The sequence below is a fragment of the Odocoileus virginianus genome, chromosome 29, assembly GCF_023699985.2.
Source record: "Odocoileus virginianus isolate 20LAN1187 ecotype Illinois chromosome 29, Ovbor_1.2, whole genome shotgun sequence".
NCBI lineage: Eukaryota > Metazoa > Chordata > Mammalia > Artiodactyla > Cervidae > Odocoileus > Odocoileus virginianus.
In genome coordinates this window covers 27079961-27099893 of record NC_069702.1, presented here as the reverse complement: position 1 = coordinate 27099893, position 19933 = coordinate 27079961, and the positions used below count along the sequence as shown (strand labels likewise).

Genomic DNA, 19933 nt, shown 5'->3' with positions numbered 1-19933 from the left:
TGGGCTACAGTTCATGGGGTCACAAAAGAGTCAGATGAGTTAGCAACTAAACAACAAGGGTAAATCTAAAGCTGTGAGTGAGAAAGGACCTTGCTTCCTTGGGAATTCAGGAGTTGAAGAGCATATGTATAGCTGAAGAAAATGAAAAGAAAATTGTTGTAGTTTCAGACTGAGAGGTGGCCCCAGGTGTGGTTTAGTAATGCCCTGACTTGATTGGATGCCTTTGAACTATGGTGTTGGAGAAGACTCTTGAGAGTCCCTTGGACTGCAAGGAGATCCAACCAGTCCATCCTAAAGGAGATCAGTCCTGGGTGTTCATTGGAAGGACTGATGCTGAAGCTGAAACTCCAGTACTTTGGCCACCTGATGGGAAGAGTTGACTCATTGGAAAAGACCCTGATGCTGGGAGGGATTGGGGGCAGGAGGAGAAGGGGGCGACAGAGGATGAGATGGCTGGATGGCATCACCGACTCGAAGGGCATGAGTTTGAGTAAACTCCGGGAGTTGGTGATGGACAGGGAGGCCTGGTGCGCTGCGATTCATGGGGTCGCAGAGAGTCAGACACAACTGAGCGACTGAACTGAAGTGAACTGAACTGACTTGATTGGGGGGTAAGAATCAGTATTTCACAGAGTAAGCTGAGTTAGGCAGAGTTGAATAACAGGAAAATACATACATGGGTTTGTACATTGTTCCTCTTATGCTGTGTAACGTTTCTTCTTGAAACTTCTCTCCTGGTGTGGTAAATGTGTTTTCCTGGTTTGTTAAACTTACGCTGCATGGAAGGCATCTATGCACAAAGAAACAGTGGTGTAGACCAGGGCTATGTCTTTGGAGACACCTTTGTTGCTTCTGTAATTTTGCGGGGAAGAGGCACATGTTGTAGGGGGGCTTTCTTGGGGCTGTCAGGGGCTCTTACCCTGTTCTGCCCACCCTCTTCTTCTTCCATTTTATTCACAGCATCTCCCATCTTCTCCATCATCTCTCTGTCTTGAATCTCATTTGCTTCCTGCTTCTCCTGCAGATCACTCACATCCTTTTATCACCCTTTTCTCTCCCCAGACTATCATCTTTCAGGTACTTTTAACAATGTCCATCTTACTTCTCTCTAAGATCTTTCTGTCTCTCTCACCTTTGGTTTTATACAGATGTTACCTTCTCTCAGTTTCATGATCAGTCATCTGCACTTATTTTAAAGATTAATTTGTCTTTCATTTCAATTTCCCATTTCCTCAACTTCCTTCTTGTGTCTCCATCAAAATGTTAGCTATGTTGACATCCCAAAGTGGTGCTTTATATACATATCCACTATATCACTGTTCCTCCTCTCCATCCTGTGCCCACGTTCCTTCTGCCCACTTTTCATCCCACGCCTTGCCTTCTTGTTTTCTACTTTTCCTACTTCATTTCGTTCTTTTCTACTCTTGGACCTTGAATCTTCTCTGTTCATACTCATTCCGTTGGTGATATTAGTAATTCTCAAAAGTAACATGTTTAGGACTGAACTCCTGATCTTCTACCCCAAACATGGTCCTCCTGTAGTCTTTATAATGTCAGAAAGTGTTCTATTCCATCCTTCTAGACCCAATCCTTGGTATCATCCTTAATTATTCTCATACCCCACATCTAATCCTTCAGGATTTCCTGTTGTCCTTCCCTTCAAAATATACCTAGAATCTGACTGTTTTTTTCCCCCATCTCTGCCACTGTCACTTTGGTCTAAGCCACCATCATCTCTACTCTGGACTCCAAGTTTCTCAATAGTTTCTCTGCTCCTATTCTAGTCTCCTCTTTGGTCTGTCCTCAACAGAGCAACCAGACTGATCCAGAAACTCATGTACTCAATATTCTTCAATGGTTTCTCATCTTTTAAGTGGGAAAGACAAAGTCTCAATGGCTTATGAGGCCCTATATATTCTGGCCCCATTGTATCTCTGACGTCACCTTCCCCTACTGTCTTCCTATTTCATTTTCCACACTGGCTTCCTCCACTCTTATAGGCATGTAACTGCCTCAGGGCTGTGAATTTAGCATCCCCTTTCCTGGAAGCCTCCCAGCTAGATACCAACACAGCTTATTCACTCACCTCCTTCAGGCTTTTCTCCCAAGGCTACCTCTTCCCTGAGGCCTTTCCTGGCATTTGTATATGAAATTATAACTCACTGATCTCCACCCCCAGTGATCATTACTCCATTTCCAGCTTTATTTTTATTCTTCATATCTTTCAGCATCTGATAGTGCATGTTGTTTAATACTTATCCTACATACTATTTCCTTTTTTTAGGAGGCAGCCCCATGAGGGTAGGGGCTTCCCAGGTGGTGCAAGCAGTAAAGAACCTTCCTGACACTGCAATCACAGAAAACTAACCAATCTGATCACATGGACCACAGCCTTGTCTAACTCACTGAAACTATGAGCCATGCTGTGTAAGGCCACCCAAGATGAATGGGTCACAGCGGAGAGTTCTGACAAAATGTGGTCCACCGGAGACTGGAATGGCAAACCACTTCAATATTCTTGCCTTCAGAACCCCATGAACAGAATGAAAAGGCAAAAAGATAGGAAACAGAAAGATGAACTCCCTAGGTTGGTAGGTTCCCAATATGCTACTGGAAATCAGCAGAGAAATAACTCCAGAAAGAATGAACAGAAGGAGCCAAAGCAAAAACAACACCCAGTTGTGAATGTGACTAGTGAGGGAAGAAAAGTCCAATGCTGTAAAGAGCAATATTGCATAGGAACCTGGAATATTAGGTCCATGAATCAAAGCAAATTGGAAGTGGCCAAACAGGAGATGGCAAGAGTGAATATCGACATTTTAGGAATCAGTGAACTAAAATGGACTGGAATGGGTGAATTTAACTCAGATGACCATTATATCTACTACTGTGGACAAGAATGCTTTAGAAGAAATAGAGTAGCCAGCATAGTCAACAAAGGAGTCCAAAATGAAGTACTTGGATGCAATCTCAAAAACAACAGAATGATCTCTGTTCGTTTTCAAGGCAAACAATTCAATATCACAGTAATCTAAGTCTATGGACCAACCAGTAAAGAAGCTGAAGAAGCTGAAGTTGAACTGTTCTATGAAGACCCACAAGACCTTCTAGAACTAACACCCAAAAAAGATGTCTTTTTCATTACAGGGGACTGGAATGCAAAAGTAGGAAGTCAAGAGATACCTGGAGTAAAAGGCAAATTTGGCCTTGGATTACAGAATGAAGCAGGGCAAAGGCTAACAGAGTTTTACCAAGAGAATGCACTCATCATAGCAAACACTCTCTTCTAACAACACAAGATTAGACTCTACATGTGGACATCACCAGATGGTTGACACTGAAATCGTATTGATTATGTTCTTTGCAGTCAAAGATGGAGAAGCTCTAAACAGCCAGCAAAAACAAGACCAGGAGCTGACTATGGCTCAGATCATGAACTCCTTATTGCCAAATTCAGACTGAAGTTGAAGAAAGTGGGGAAAACCACTAGACCATTTGGTATGACCTAAATCAAATTCCTTACAATTATACAGTGGAAGTGAGAAATAGATTCAAGGGATTAGATCTGATAGACAGAGTGCCTGAAGAACTATGGACGGAGGTTTGTGACATTGTATAGGAGGCAGGGATTAAGACCATCCCCAAGAAAAAGAAATGCAAAAAGGCAAAATGGTTGTCTGAAGAGGCCTTACAAAGAGCTATGAAAAGAAGAGAAGCTAAAGGCAAAGGAGAAAAGGAAAGATATACCCATTTGAATGCAGACCTAGTACACTGGGAAGACCCACAGGAATCGGGTGGAGAGGGAGGTGGGAGGGGGGATCGGGATGGGGAATACATGTAAGTCCATGGCTGATCCATGTCAGCCAATGTATGACAAAACCCACTCCAATGCTGTGAAGTAATTAGCCTTCAACTAAAAAAAATAAATGAAAAAAACAAAAAACAAACAAAAAAACCACCAAAGAATAGCAAGGAGAGATAAGAAAGCCATCCTCAGTGATCAGTGCAAAGAAGTAGAGGAAAACAATAGATGGGAAAGACTAGAGATCTCTTCAAGAAAATTAGAGATACCAAGGGAACACTGACACGAAGATGGGCTCAATAGTGGACAGAAATGGTATGGACCTAACAGAAGCAGAAGATATTAAGAAGAGGTGGCAAGAATACACAGAAGAAGTTTACAAAGTAGATCTTCATGACCCAGATAATCACGATGGTGTGATCACTCACCTAGAGCCAGACATCCTGGAATGTGAAGTAATGTGGGCCTTAGGAAGCATTACTGTGAACAAAGGTAGTGGAGGTGATAGAATTCCAGCTGAGCTATTTCAAATCCTAAAAGATGAGGCTGTGAAAGTGCTGCACTCAATTATGCCAACAATTTGGAAAACTCAGCAGTGGCCACAGGACTGGAAAAAGTCAATATTCATTCCAATCCCAAAGAAAGGCAATGCCAGGGAATGCTCAAACTACCGCACAATTGCACTCATCTCACACACTAATAAAGTAATGCTCAAAATTCTCCAAGCCAGGCTTCAACAGTATGTGAACCATGAACTTGTAGATGTTTAAGGTGGATTTAGAAAAGGCAGAGGAACCAGAGATCAAATTGCCAACATACATTGGATCATAGAAAAAGCAAGAGAGTTCCAGAAGAACATTTATTTCTGCTTTACTGACTATGCCAAAGCGTTTGACTGCGTGGATCACAACAAACTGTGGAAAATTCTTAAAGAGATGGGAATACCCAACCACCTGACCTGCCTCCTGAGAAATCTGTATGCAGGTCAGGAAGCAACAGTTATAATCAGACATGGAACAACAGACTGGTTCCAAATAGGGAAAGGAGTACGTCAAGGCTGTATGTTGTCACCCTGCTTATTTAACTTATACGCAGAGTACATCATGAGAAATGCTGGGCTGGAAGAAGCACAAGCTGGAATCAAGATTGCCAGGAAAAATATCAATAACCTCAGATATGCAGATGACACCACACCACCCTTATGGCAGAAAGCGAAGAAGAAATAAAGAGCCTCTTGATGAAAGTGAAAGAGAGTGAAAAGATTGGCTTAAAGCTCAACATTCAGAAAACTAAGACCATGGCATCCTGTCCCATCACTTCATGGCAAATAGATGGGGAAACAGTGGAAACAGTGATAGACCTTATTTTCTTGGCCTCCAAAATCACTGCAGATCGTGACTGCAGCTGTGAAATTAAAGACCCTTGTTCCTTGGAAGAAAAGCGATGACTAACCTAGATAGCATTAATATGCTGAGACATTAATAAAAGCAGAGATTTTACTTTTCCAACAAAGGTCCATCTAGTCAAAGCTATGGTTTTTCCAGTAGCCATGTATAGATGTGTGAGTTGGACTATAAAGAAAGCTGAGCAACAAAGAACTGATGCTTTTGAACTATGGTGTTGGAGAAGACTCTTGAGAGTCCCTTGGACTGCAAGCAGATCCAACCAGTCAATCCTAAAGGAAATCAGTCCTGAATATTCATTGGAAGGACTGTTGCTGAAGCTGAAACTCCAAAACTTTGGCCACCTGATGCACAGAGCTGACTCATTGGAAAGGACCCTGATGCTGGGAAAGATTGAAGGCAGGAGGAGAAGAGGATGACAGATGAGATGGTTGGATGGCATCACTGACTCGATGGACATGAGTTTGAGTAAGCTCCAGTAGTTGGTGATGGACAGGGAGGCCTGGCATGCTGCAGTCCACGGGGTCAAAAAGAGTCAGACATGACTGAGCAACAAAACTGACTGACTAGCTGACACTGCAGGAGATGCAGGTTTGACTGCTGGGTTGGGAAGATCCCCTGGAGGAGGAATTGCACCCCACTCCAGTATTCTTGCCTGGTGAGTCCTGTGGATGGAGGAGCTCGGTGGGCTATAGTCCATGGGGTTGCAAAGAGTTGGACATGACTGACAGACAGCACGCCCATGAGGGTAAGGGTTTATTTCATTCATCCCTGAACTCTCAGGGTCCACAAGAGTGCCTGTCCACAGGGAGCAGTTAACTAGTATCTGAGGAATAAATGAGTGAATTCTCTATCTTTTGCGTTCTGCCTTCTTCCCATTTCGCACATTTCTTGCTCATCCTCCACCTGTGGCTTTGATTCCATTTTGACCATATCTGTTCTCTTTGCTTTCCCATTGTGCAGTCCTGCACCATTTATACTACTTGATCCTTTATTTATTTGGCTTTGTTTCTCTTTCCTGTAAGACATGAGTCACGTTTCAGGGCCATTTTTTTTTTTCCTTACCTTTGTGTCTTTCTCTTATTCAGCTTCTGCTTTAGTTCAGCCAGGTTCATTTTTATCTTTACTCTTAAAGTTTTCAAATCCCTGCTCTATTATACCTAAACTAACATGATATACACTACTTGCTGTGTATAAGAAAATAACTACAGCTACTGGTTGTCTATTACATAACCTAACATCAAGAGAGAAACAGTAAAAAATGAATTGTGTCCTAAAGAGCAAGGAAGGGAAGGACAGGATAGGACAGGAAAGTCTGGTTCAGGCCTGTGGGCTAATTCTTTGATACATCATTTATGATGAGTCCTAGATCTTTTACTGAATGCTGCTCCTGAGAACTGTGCCAACTATTAACATAGAAATTTAGCTTTTGGTGAAATTAGACCACTACTTATGAAATAGAGTGATTGTTCCATGATAGGCTATGGCTTCGCAGTCTTAATTTGTTATTCAAAGTCTCAACTGATGATTTGTATCATTGATCTTGTGGCTCATATGTCATGCTTTTTTATTGAAATACATTTAGATTTTATTATAATTCCTGTGGAAAACCAAATTTAGACACTGTTTATCTCATATGTTCTGAAATATTTTACAAAGCCCTCACATAATTTTTATAATATATATATCACTGGGTTCTTTTTATAGGAAAATGAGAATAGTTAGAAAATGTAATGATGTCATTTTCCAGTTTTTTTCAGTACAGTTGAAGTTTTCAAATGACGGTTAGAATGACAAAATGCATAATAAACATAAGGTATAACCCACAAATGACTGATGACCAAAATAATATATAAGGCATATAGCTATAGGTGTATAGTTACCCAGTAATGAATGTCCTTTCATTGATAAAGATCCAAGAGGAGGACTGGTGAGCCATCACAGTCTTCTTCTGCCCCTTTCTGAGATCATCTGGGGCTACCCTAAAACATCAGAATAGTATTAATGGTATGTTCCTGGATACATTCATAAATTAGTCTCTAGCTTACATTGAAATTGTTTGTTGTACCCTTAGTGTGTAAAAATATTCTGGGGCAGTTTTTAAGTAGTGTTTTGTGTATGTGGGCATGAAGGTTAGATTGGAGAGGGAAGTAAAGAGACTTTTTACCATGTGCCTGCTTTGAATCTCACACTCTGTATGTGAGCATTTGATAGGTAGTATCTCATTTACTCCTCAGGCCTTCCTACCAAGTTAGGGGCATTATTATGTCCATTTCAGACAGTAAGTAGTGGAACAAATCATTTGAAGCAAGGTCTGAATATGTTTGTTTCCTATTTTTCCTTTTCACCAATATTGTTTTTGAAGTTTGCAAAAAGGTTATATGGATTCAATATTGTTGATTTCCTACAAATTTGTCCATTTTAAGATTTTTTTCAAAGCTCTCTTTTTCCTACATCTAAGGGAATTAATGTTGAGGATAAGTAAAACGTTCTCCAAAATCTTCAATTTTAAGAAAATAAACTTAGAGTTCAGAGTTTTAACTACAACTCACTTTGAGTGGGCATTAAATAGCATCCTGTAAACCCACTTTTCACAGAATAACTTGTTTTGGAGACAAGTGATAACATGTTTTTTCTGTCCCTTCCATTCCTCTCTACCCCTCCATATAAGCTTTAAGATATTTAGGTGTTTCATTCCATTCTTATTACTCAGTATGTGCTTTTGACAAAAAAAATCCATTTTTATCCTCTTTTGATAACCATTTCTTATTTTAAATTGAAAATTATGTATTCCTCATTTACTCTATGGAAAATATTAGTAAAGGAAGTGAAGTGAAGTGAAAGTCACTCAGTTGTGTCTGACTCTTTGTGACCCCACGGACCATACAGTCCATGGAATTCTCTAGGTTAGAATACTGGAGTGGGTAGCCTTTCCCTTCTCCAGGGGATCTTCCCGACCCAGGGATTGAACCCAGGTCTCCCACATTGCAGGTGGATTCTTTACCAGCTGAGCTACCAGTGTAACCAGTGAAGGAAGAGGAATATATAATTTTATTTTGACCCACTAAAGAAAGATGATAAAGAGGGCTTATGAGGAAACAGTAGATGAGCCAAAAACACTTAGCTTGACATACAGATCTCCCTTTGGAGATCAATTTGAGAAACTAACTGTGTGACGGAGAAATGGGAAGAGAGAAAGGTGGAACAGGGGGCTGGACATCAAAGGGCCATACAAACTACAATGTGGGTCCATGGTAAATGCTGATGATTTGCAAATGTGTAAGTGAGATCCTGGATCAAAGTTGTGCTGACAGTCACTTTCCAGTTGATGGCTGTACTTAGCTATGATCCCAGTAATGAATGTACCCATCAGTATGTCTAAATTTGACATAACTCCCATTGTCAGGAACCCTACTCTGAATTTTTAGTAGTTGATTTGGAATACATGAGAAGCATTTTCTTCATTTTTTCAATTTATCCACAGTTCTGACGCTACTAGGTTTCAGTGATTTAAAAGCCATCCTCCTGCTCCATCTCTTCATAAATGCACAAGTGGGCTCAGGGTGTTTGAAGCAGCTGTTTCCTGATGCAGAGCTTATGCTTTATTGAGAAGTATAAAAAGAACAAAAAGAGAAGCTTCTTGAGGAATTCTGCCTGGTTCAAATAATATTTCAGACGTCTTCTTGGTTTTAGATTTTGTAGTAAAATTTCCAAATATTAAAAAAAAAATCAAATATCTTGTTGTTCTACTTTAAAGTAAAATTTCTAGAGACTTGTGAAAACATCGATCTAGTTTTAAAGTTCTGTTTATATAGCAGCCAAGTGTTATTTTCTTTAAAAAGATATTAAATTCCCAAAGGCTTATCTGATCCAAAAAGAGGCATTTTGCAATCATTGAAATTTGGGGGTCAACCTAAGAACACAAGCTAGTTAAAGTAGAGAAGAAATTCTAGAGCAATGTCTGGAGGTCTGCAAACTGAAAACTATGAAGCTATGAAAACTATATAAACTGAGAAACTACAAAAACTGGCCCAAGGTAGAGAAGGGTCAGCTAGTATGGTAAGTCTGTTTTTGGAGTATTTCTAGAAAGAATTCTCTTTGATATGATTGTGCAAGAGAACATATTCCTTTCATTCCAGCAATTGAATTCAAACTGACTGAAACCTGTCCCATTCCACCAACACAGTTTCAAGTTGCCAGGCAGCCAAAATCAAGCTCTGACCCGTGGGGTTAGTTAAGTGTGACATAACATCCTTCAAATTTCCTTCAGGCGCTGGAAACTGTGGTCAGATATGAATAATAACCTCCTTTATGTCTTCATATAAATGGCATTAGGGTGTGACCAGAGATTTTGTGTAATATTGTCTGCTGCTGCTGCTGCTAAGTCACTTCAGTCGTGTCCGACTCTGTGCGACCCCATAGACGGCAGCCCACCAGGCTTCCCCGTCCCTGGGATTCCCCAGGCAAGAACACTGGAGTGGGTTGCCATTTCCTTCTCCAATATACTATTTTCTAGTCATTCCCTTTTGCAGAAATTGAATATTTAATTACCATTGCTTCAAGCCTACATAAGAAAAGGGGCTATAGCCAGAATAAAAAGGCTGGAGAGAAAAATTCCATTTTTTTCTTAAATTTTAAAAAAGAAGGAGAGGTGATTCTAAAGTAGGTCATTCTGGCTGGGGTAAAGTGTGTGGAAGACATTTCATGTTTTCTTTTTCCAAGATAATAGCTTCCCTGGTGGCTCAGATGGTAAAGAATCCACCTGCAATGCAGGAGACCCGGGTTCGAACCCAGGGTCGGGAAGATCCCCTGGAGAAGGGAATGACAACCCACTCCAATATTCTTGCCAGGAGAATTCCATGGACAGAGGAGCCTGGTGGGCTACAGTCCATGGAGTCACAAAGAGTTGGACACCACTGAGCGACTAACACATACACTACAGTCAAAAACAAACCAAAAAAAAAAAAGGAAAAGAAGAAAAGAGATTTCATAGAATCCATCCCTGATCCATATTTTCCCTTAGAACACATTGTTACTTTGAAATTATATAATCTATTGGAAAGCTATGAACATGTCCCACCAGGCATATTATAATGGTCTCTAAGCTGAATGCTTGACTAGTTTCCCTTTATGCTTTTGCCATTTTGATCATCACATCATCTTGCTATCAGATATTCCTGAGATCTCATTCTTTGCAAATACAGCTCAGGTCCCATAACCTGACTTTCAGGCTTTCTGTATTTCCACCGAAACCTACCTTTCCAAACTCAACACTGAAACTTTCTTTAACACCAGGCTTTGTAGCCTAACAGAGTCACGTGTCACCCAATCTCTTCTCACCATTCCCCTTACCCTCATCTCTGCAGATTCAGATCTCTACTTCCTTCTTGTCCCTGCTCAGAAGGAACCATATCAGTGTCCCCATGGCCTGTTTTCTACACTGCTGTGATGTCACTCTCTGATTCCCACTGGTATTGCCATGATCGTTTTATACCTTATCTCATTTCTAATTGTGTCCTCCTGTGACTGGTGCTCCTCTAGTTGGAAACATCACCCTCTTTCATAGCACATCATTGGAAGGGGGTTTCATGGAGGACTCGTGCTGAAAGAGACAGAACCTTAGCCAACCTGGCAAATTAACTGTGTAGGTCAGAAGCTACAAGGGCATTTTAGGCTGCCTTGGGACAGAAACACAGCATGCTCCATGAGCTCAACAAATCCCAGTTAGTCACAAAATTTGGTCTGGGCTGATAAGTTGTATAGCCTTTGCTCTTGCTTCTAAAACCTGAGTTTTGCCCCTAGATTTTGTCATTATATCATCCACAAAAAAGAGTAATTGGGGCTTCCTAGTGAGATCCCACCTCCCCCCCCCCCCCCCCCACCAACTTGCCACCCCTCCCAGTAGTCAAACACTACCTTCTCCTTCCTGGATCCAAATTATTTACCATTATTGAGCATGTATTCTTTTACTTCTATACTTTTACTTCTTCTATAGCTCTCCTTTCACATTCCATTGCCAAGAGGTTCATTTTCTCTGCCTTTCGGTAGCAATTGACAATGTTGGTCGTTCCCTCCTTTTGAAACACTGTTTTTGGAGACTCTGAGACAAAGCACCTACCACAAGCTTACTTTAGTTCCTGGCTCTCCCACATGTCTCAGTTATTTAGTCTCCTCTGCTGGGTCCTCCTTTATATGATCACAAAACCCTGGCTTGTTCTAATAGCCTGGCCTTGACCACCCTTTCCTCTCTACACTTTCTTCCAGGTAACCTAATCCAGCTCTGGCCCAGCCTCTCTGCCGACTCCAGACTTATCTTACTACCTAAATTAATCTCTAGTTGGATGTCCCTCCAAGGCATCTCAAGGCCAACATGGCCAAGCCAGAACCACGGACTTTCTCCCATACTCCAGAATTCCCTCCTCCACAATCCTTTCCCACCCACCCTAAGGGCACCCAAACTACAAGTTTTACTTTTTCCTCTTCATAACCAGATTCCAATCCAAAAGTAAGTCCTATTGGTACCTCCAACTGGTAACTCAACAGCTTCCACTTCCAGGGCAACCACTCTGAGCCAACCCACCACCATCTTCTTCCTGGATTATTGCATCAGCCTTCACACTGGTTTCCCTGAACCCACATCATGATCCATATTCCATTCTCCACATGGCATCCAAGATGATAATTTTCAAGAGCAAATCAGATCTTGTCATTTCATGATTAAAACCTTATAAAGACTTCCAAGAATGAGCTAGAGTAAAATAGAAACTCCTTATGATGACGCCCAAGGTCCTGCCAATCAATTCAGTATTCATTCTGTTTATTACTTCTCTCGTTGATTACATTTCATCTACACTGGCCTTCTTTCTGGTTTTTAATCACTCCCTTAGCTCATTCCTGCCTCAGGGATTTGAACTTGCTGCTCTTCTTCCCTGGAGTTCTTTACCTCAGACTCTCCCATCATGCTGGTCTCTGTCAGAGACTCTCTAAGCAACTTTCAGTCATTATCATATTATTCAGATCATTGTTCTATAGTCTGTCCTCAGCCATCCTCTCTTTTCTATTGATACCTTCTTCCAGGTAATCCAATTATCATATTTTCATCTAGGTAATGCATCAGTATCTGAAAGGATTTTATTTAGTTACATTGACTGTCTTCCCAACTACAACATGAACTTTTTAGGATATGGGTTTTGTTTATTTGTTTGCTTACTCATGCACATCCACGTCTCAGAATTTTGCCTAGAACGTAAAAAGAATTTAGATAATATTTATTGAGTGACTGACTAAATGTCAAGCTGTACCTGTGATCCAAAGGATTGACCACTACTAATAAAACTTTTCTTTTCTTTTAGGTAGGACTGGAAGTGGGCAATATTCTGAACTGAAGTACAAAGGCAAATTGACAATGATGGGCTGAAGAATCATTGCAGTGGCTTCCTGATTGGTCCCCACTCTTTGCATTCATAAAAACATTAGGTAAAGTATCATTAAAGATAGCAAACAATTGCGATGTAATTATATTGTCACTCATGACCTATGCTGAAGCAAATTGTAGCTAGCTTCAGAAGACGTAATTCAATTTCAAAACAAACAAAAAGGAATTCAAAAGTCCTTTCATTATCCTGACCTTAGAAAGAAGGACAGTTGAATGAAATTTGTGAAAGAAAATGAAAACGGGGTAACATTTTTCTTGATAAGCATTATAAGCTAACTGAATAGGAAATAATATTGACTGAATCCAAAAGTGGGCTAAGCAAAATACTCAAACAATTGAAATACTTGAAAGGTAAAAAGGTGATTTGGTAAAAGTCCCAGCTTATTATTAATTGCTAAAGTGAGAAATAGATTTGTGAATTCAAACAGTTTCCCCTTTCTATTCCCATTAGCCATGATGTACCATAAATTAAAATCTGGTAGTGCCCTTGTGAATATCCTCTAAATTACAAAAACTTGGTAGTTTTAAGGGTCTGAGCTAATTTCCTCAAAAGGCTTAAGAGGAGGATAACCAGAGATTATGATTAAATCAGCAGAAAGATTTATGAAAAAAAAGAAAAATTACAGGTCTAGAAGCCTAAGGGTCTTAACTTTGAATGCTCACAATTATTTTGGTAGAACATAAACTATGACTTTGGACTTTCCTGGTGGCCCAGACAGTAAAGGATCTGCCTGCAATGAGGGAGACCTGGTTTCGAACACTGGATTGGGAATATCCCCTCGAGGAGGGCAGGACAACCCACTCTAGTGTTCTTGCCTGGAGAATCCCCATGGGCAGAGTAGTCTGGTGTGCTGCAGTCCATGGGGTCGGAAAGAGCTGATACAACTGCGCAACTAAGCACAAACTATGACTTGAGGAGGAAGGTAGTTGTTAAAAATCTAAGTGTTTTACTGGGAGAGATAATCTTACAGGCTCTCCCATCCTGGGGCCAGAGCTTATTGACTTTGACTGTGTAGGAAATAAGATCACTTATTCAATGTTTGGCTATCTATTTTAAAATTTTGTCCACATAGAGTACAGCTCAATATAGAATTAAATAGGCAAGTAATTAAATCTTGGAGAAATAAACAGTCCTGGAAGTACTAGGTCAGTCAAGGCTAAAATAGACCTTGGAGGCACACCAGGGAAGAGAGAAGATCAGCAAGACAGAACCAGTCTGAGCAGGCAGTAGGGATGAGGACCCTGAGAAAGCAGGATAAGTCAGCACCCGCATATGGGCAATGCTGAGGATGGGAGCATCTGAAGTAGTTTACCTCTTCCCGCTCTGCATCTTGCATAGATGTGGACTTGCCTGGACTGGTCAGTTACCAGAATGAGGCCAAAGGATGTGAGGTGAAGCCCAAATAAAACTCAAAAGGACAAGTCATTTAAAGTACCTTCCCAGGTTCAAGCATGGATTAATTAAATGGTTACTTGTTTAAAAGTGGAAAACTTGGTTCGCTCCTCTGTATATCAGCAAATATTTCATGAGTTCCTTCTCTGTGCCTGCTATCGTGCTAAGCCAGGAAGCATGGCCTATATTTGTATCTATATCTGCAGCCCTTGATTCCTGAGGCCACTGGGTGCAGGAAATGTCAGAGCAGTCATAATTTTACAATGAGCTAGAAAAATACGTGTGTTAACTCCCCGGGTCCTCCAGCCAAAGAGAATTTCTCCTTTGAACTTTCACAGCAAAACATCTGAGGCTTTCTAATTACTTTCACTTTATCTCCCTAATCACATTTTATTTTACTTAATTTCCTTTGGAACAGGACGATGGCTTATTTTATTTTTTGACTCCTAGAGTGAATGTATATATGCAAGTATGTAGAGAAAACATACATTAATATAAAGAAATGAAGATCTCTATGTTCAGTATGTGATGTGTGCTCAGTTGCTAAGTTGTGTCAGACTCTTTGCAACCCCATGGACTGTAGCCTGCCAGGTTCCTCTGTCCATGGGACTTCCCAGGCAAGAATACTGGAATGTGTTGCCATTCCCTTCTCCAGGGGATCTTCCTGACCCAGGGACCAAACTTGCGTCTCTGGCATTGCAGGTGGATTCTTTACCACTGAGCCACCTGAGAAGTCATTCAGTATATGGAGAGATGTACAAAAACATTAACAGTAAAACTGAAAGCTGTGAAATTATGAATGATAATTATTTCCTTTATGATTTCATATATATTTTCTAAATCATATATGAGAAGCATATCTTACATAACACACACCATATTCATGCCTGCATGCTTAGTAGTGTCCAGCTCTTTGTGACCCCATGGACTATAGCCTCCCCGGCTGCTCTGTTCATGGAATTTTCCAGGCAAGAATACTGGAGCTGGTTGCCATTTTTTACTCCAGAACACACATTATAAAAATTGCTAAAAAAAAAAAAAAAAAAAAAGACTAGAGAGTTTCACATTAGAATAGGAAGTGTGTATTTCAGTTTTGAAGTAAAATTATATTAAAGGCTGTACACATGGAGGATTTTGTTTTAAACATTATTTTGGCCTGAAGAAACAATGGAAAGTTACAAATATGTATTTAGCTCTAAAATAAAGCTGTTTTCTCTAAGCTCTGATCTGGAACCTTATAGTACAGAAGAGCAGAGCCATATACAATTGAATCACTTCAAGGAAACAAAACATCTGTAATTCTGTTATTCAATTCTTAGAAAACAGAAAAAAGTCAAGAAAAATATGGGTTCTGGGAAATACTTGGCACCATAAGTTTTCTAAGGAATGTGCTTCATTTGCAGTGATGGTAAAAGTTCAGTATTAGACTATAAATATTATCACTTTATCAGGTGATATTGATTGCAGTTAGGGAATGTTTGTTTTGAGATACAAGTAAAAATGTGTTATAGTCTTTAAGACAGGACTAAACAGAAAGTGGATCAAGCAACCAGATTTTTATGTGACTATCCCATCACCATCAGTCCCAGTGGAATCTGATTTGAAGTGCCAAGCCATTAGTATGCGACTGTACGTTTACACGGTGCTAACCCTGGCTGCTCCACTCTCCCCAGAGTGCCCTTGGGGAGGTGAGCAAAGCAGGAGCAGAAGGAGAGGTGAACTAGTTTGAAGCCACTTCAGGATTTAAAGTACCTTGCCACTGCTTAGTCTGGGAGGGAGCTACTCAGTCTGCCCACAACACCTTCTGGAATCACTGCCATGACCCAGCTCCAGATTCTCTGCTTCATCTAGGTTTCCAAGAGGAAATTCTAAGGTCGACTTTACAGGGGCCATGGCTCATTTTCCCTGCTCATTATTTGGCTGCAAAAGAATGATCCCTTTTTCCTCTTGAGCTCCGTTTACAAGACTCTGGGAGGATGATGGAGATGTCCTTCAACCACCTCCGCTCCTAAGATAACACCCTCATCCCTTAAGAAAGAGACCCCTTCATGCTCAGCTACTGAAGGCAGTAGTACTGGTTCATTTGGTACTTGAGATGATGTTATGAAATGATGAAATCACTATACCTGATAGTCTTTAAAAGACTAAGTTTTGCAACAGATCCCAATCTTCTCTAAGTCCAGACTTTAGTGAGAAGGAGAGCATTCAAAAGAAGTTCTTTTCCAGTGGTTGTACTTTCAACTGACCTTTACTTGACTTGTTTTTAAAAATCTAAACTTTTATATAAAGCCTATGGATCTCTAACAATCTTAAATTCCCTGTCTGCCTTGTGATCAAAGAATCTGCATAAGTAAATTGACAGCATTAGATTTCTATTTCAATGAATATAGGATACCTCTTATTTAAAACAAGTATCAAATATGAAACCTTAAATTACATGCTACATATATATTATACACATGTTATATTATTTTAAATGTAATCAGAAAAGTTAATTTGTTTTAATCACTGCTGGTTATTTCTCTCTTCTGATTGACCAAAACATTTTATAGTTTATCACAAAATTTTATAGACATTAGAAATAGTAGAAATACATTTATATACTAAAATAAACTTTAGGAAGATTTATACCTGTTTATGTGGCTAAATAAATTAATCTAAAATATGGTTAATAGATTTGTTTTAGTTGGGGCTACTGTTTGTTATTTAGATATATGCCTATTATGAAATTAAAAGTCAAATGACTTATTTAAATTCTAAAAATGTTTATTTAGCATAAAGGCATATTTCTGTTTTGAAAAATGTTTAGTGAACACTGATACTATAATTTTTTCTAAATAGATTGCATTATTTTGCAAGTTTTTAGTTAAACTACACTAAATGCAATCACACCTCAGATGACAGTAATGTGGTACAGTTCAGTTTAGTTAGATTTAGAATTCTATTTCCAATTGTCCAGTCAATATCCAATTATAAAGGGGAGGGGGCAGAAGGGAATCATATAAAAGTATCAAAAGGTAAAACTTGCAATTATAAGATAAATTTAGTACTAGGGATGTAATATGCAACATCATAGATTTAATCAATGCTGATAGGGCTTCCCTGGTGGCTTAGTGGTAAAGAATCCACCTGCCAACTCAGGAGTTATGGGTTTGATCCCTGATCCAGGAAGATCCCACATTCCTCTGAAGAAATAAGCCCACAACTATTGAGCCTGTGCTCTAGAGCTTGGGATCGCAACGAGACAAGCTACCACAATGAGAAGCTTGTGCACACAACCAGAGAGTAGGCTCTGCTTGCCGCTACTAGAGAAAAGCCCACATAGCAATAAAGACCCATCAGAGCCACGAATAAAGTAAATAAGCATGTTGTATACGACAGTGAAAGTCACTCAGTCGTGTCCGACTCTGTGCGAACTATAGAGACCGTGGAATTCTCTAGGCCAAATACTGGAGTGGGTAGCATTTCCCTTCTCCAGGGGATCTTCCCTACCCAGAAGTCAAACTGAGGTCTCCTGCATTGTGGCATTCTTTACCAACTGAGCTATACGAAAGTTGTTAAAAGAGTAAATCTTAAGAGTTCTCATCACAAGTAAAAAGTTTCCTTCTATTTCTTTAATTTTACATCTATGCGAGATGATGGAGCATTTCATGAATATATAAGTTAAATTACTGTGTGTACAACTTAAACTCATACAGTGCTAAATGTCAATTATATCTCAATAAAACTGGATAAAAAAGTTACTTTCCTCTCTCAAGAAAAAAAAAAATACAGTGAAGATTTTCAACTCTGCAATTTGAGGGCAGAATTTATTAAAACAATGATAATACTAACCTAAGATCAATTGCAAAATATTTAAATGTTTTATATTAATAAAGTAAAGCTAAAATGTTACCAATAGAATTGCTTTGTTAGTCACGCCTACTAAGTTTATTCCTACCTCAAAGTTATCCACATTAATAAACCTATCAGCAATATTATTAATAACAAAAATACCCTTTAAATAAAAATTCATAAAGTAAGTTCACTTCCTTGTAATTTAAGTTTAGGTGGTAAAGACCAACAAAACATAGGCATCAATTTTTTATGTTTCATGCTTCCTGTCTATACAGAAATAAAAGTCTTTGTCACTTTACTGTGAACAATACAATATGTGCTACAATATAAGAACATGGAGTATATGGTCTAATTTTATCAACGTTATTCAGGGGCAGTCTCTTTCATAAATAAACCTCAAAATTGATGGGTTCCACAACATAGGATTGAGTGTTTCTCTCTTATTAAAAATTATAGTTTCTAATATCGTTAGTCACTCAGTCACGTCTGACTTTTTGCAACCCCGTGAACTGTATAGCCCACTAGGTTCCTCTGTCCATGGAATTCTCCAGGCAAGAATACTGGCGTGGTGGCCATTCCCTTCTCCAGTCAGAAATAACAGATTAACAGAAGTATGACTTCTTCAAAATAAAAATGACTGAGCATAGCAAAAAGTTTGAACTGGCCACCACAACCTCAATTTGAAAAGTGGCAAGAAGCCAGATAACTTCATTGTTTCTCAGAGGTAATTCTTTGCCTACTTGCCATCTGCTCACATATCCTGGACTCACTCACTGGAAAGCAACTCCAGTACCCTTTTATACTGTCTGGTCTCACCAGCTCAGCTCACACTGCTTGAATGGACATTTTGGCAGAGCTGTTAATTTCTTAGTGCTAATTATTTATAGCTATTTTTGAAGACTTGCCCAGTGTTTAATTCCCACCAAAGCCCTATTGGAACATCCTCTTATGATGCCTATTTTATAGATGATGAATTGAGGCTTGACTAAGTTAAGTCATTTGCTAAGTAAGGGACAAACCAGTAAGTGACAAAGGCAAGATTTGAACCTAAAGCTCTCCTGCTTCAGAATTGGATCCTTAACTCATGAACTCCTATTTAATTAAGATTATTCTTTCAAAGTTTGGTGCAGTCCTAAATTGTATCAGAAATCCTTTTTAACTTTTTTTTTTTTTTTTGTAGGAGAGAAGTCTCTTCTGATTTGTGGAAAATAATAAAACTTTAGCTGAACCCTCAATTAAAAAGACCTTCTGAGTCCGCTGGTTGAATGCAACATTGCAAACCTAAGGATACTCAGAGGAAGCATTAAGTCCTGCAAGAGTCTAGTATCTTTTCCTGGCAAAAATCACAATTTCAGGTAAAGACCATGAGCTCACTCCCTATTAAAAAGTGAGGGGAGATTGGCGGCCACACTTAGCTTCCAGCCCTTCCCTGTCCCCCGCCCCGTCTCCCTCCAATGCTTACCTTGATCAGGAAGGGGTGTTCTGTAAATATCAAAAGGAAAAGTATGTCCGGGTTTCAGGCGGCTCTGATACACGCACACCTTCAAACCTGGCTGCCTATGGATTTTGCTTTCTAACAACTTGCCCTTAACTTGACCTCAGGGAGTGGATTAGAGCGCTTTTTTCACCCCCTACTCCCATTTTTCACCTGCTACGGTGTGCATAGGAGGAGACTTTTCCCCTTCCTGGTGGAGCCGAACCTGCCCCGGAGAGTTTGTTCGTGGTGGAGCCGAACCTGCCCCGGAGAGCTTGTTCCCGCGCTCAGCCACAAACTCTGATCATCGCCGGAGAGGCAGCGCTCGCTCACCGGTCCCGGAGGTGGAGGCGAGGTCGGAGCCGGGTGCGGGAGCAGGGCGGCAGGGCCCCTCTGCGCCTGGCAGGGCGCTGCCGACGGTGTGGCTGACTGCTCCCGGTCGCCGCCGCCGGGAAGGGTTAGGAGGCCGAGCCCCTCCCTGCGCCTCAGTGCATGTTGGGAGTTGACTTTCTCCCCAGCAGCTGACGGGACACGCCTTTGTGTCCTGCCACACACCTTGAGGACAGGTGAATTGACAAGTGAACTGGTT

General features: G+C 40.2%; 1 protein-coding gene across 1 annotated transcript in view; it reads right to left on the bottom strand.

The window, feature by feature from the left end:
- Positions 1-19729, bottom strand: part of RASSF6 (Ras association domain family member 6) — a 62799-nt gene extending 43070 nt beyond the window's left edge. Inside the window, exons 1-2 of the mRNA XM_020885327.2 lie at positions 19519-19729; positions 7089-7187 (exon numbers count right to left, since the gene is read on the bottom strand). Coding sequence (XP_020740986.2) covers positions 7089-7144 — 56 coding nt within the window. The 5' untranslated portion in view covers positions 7145-7187; positions 19519-19729. The remainder of the gene's footprint in view (positions 1-7088; positions 7188-19518) is intronic.
- Between the last annotated feature and the right edge of the window lie 204 nt (positions 19730-19933).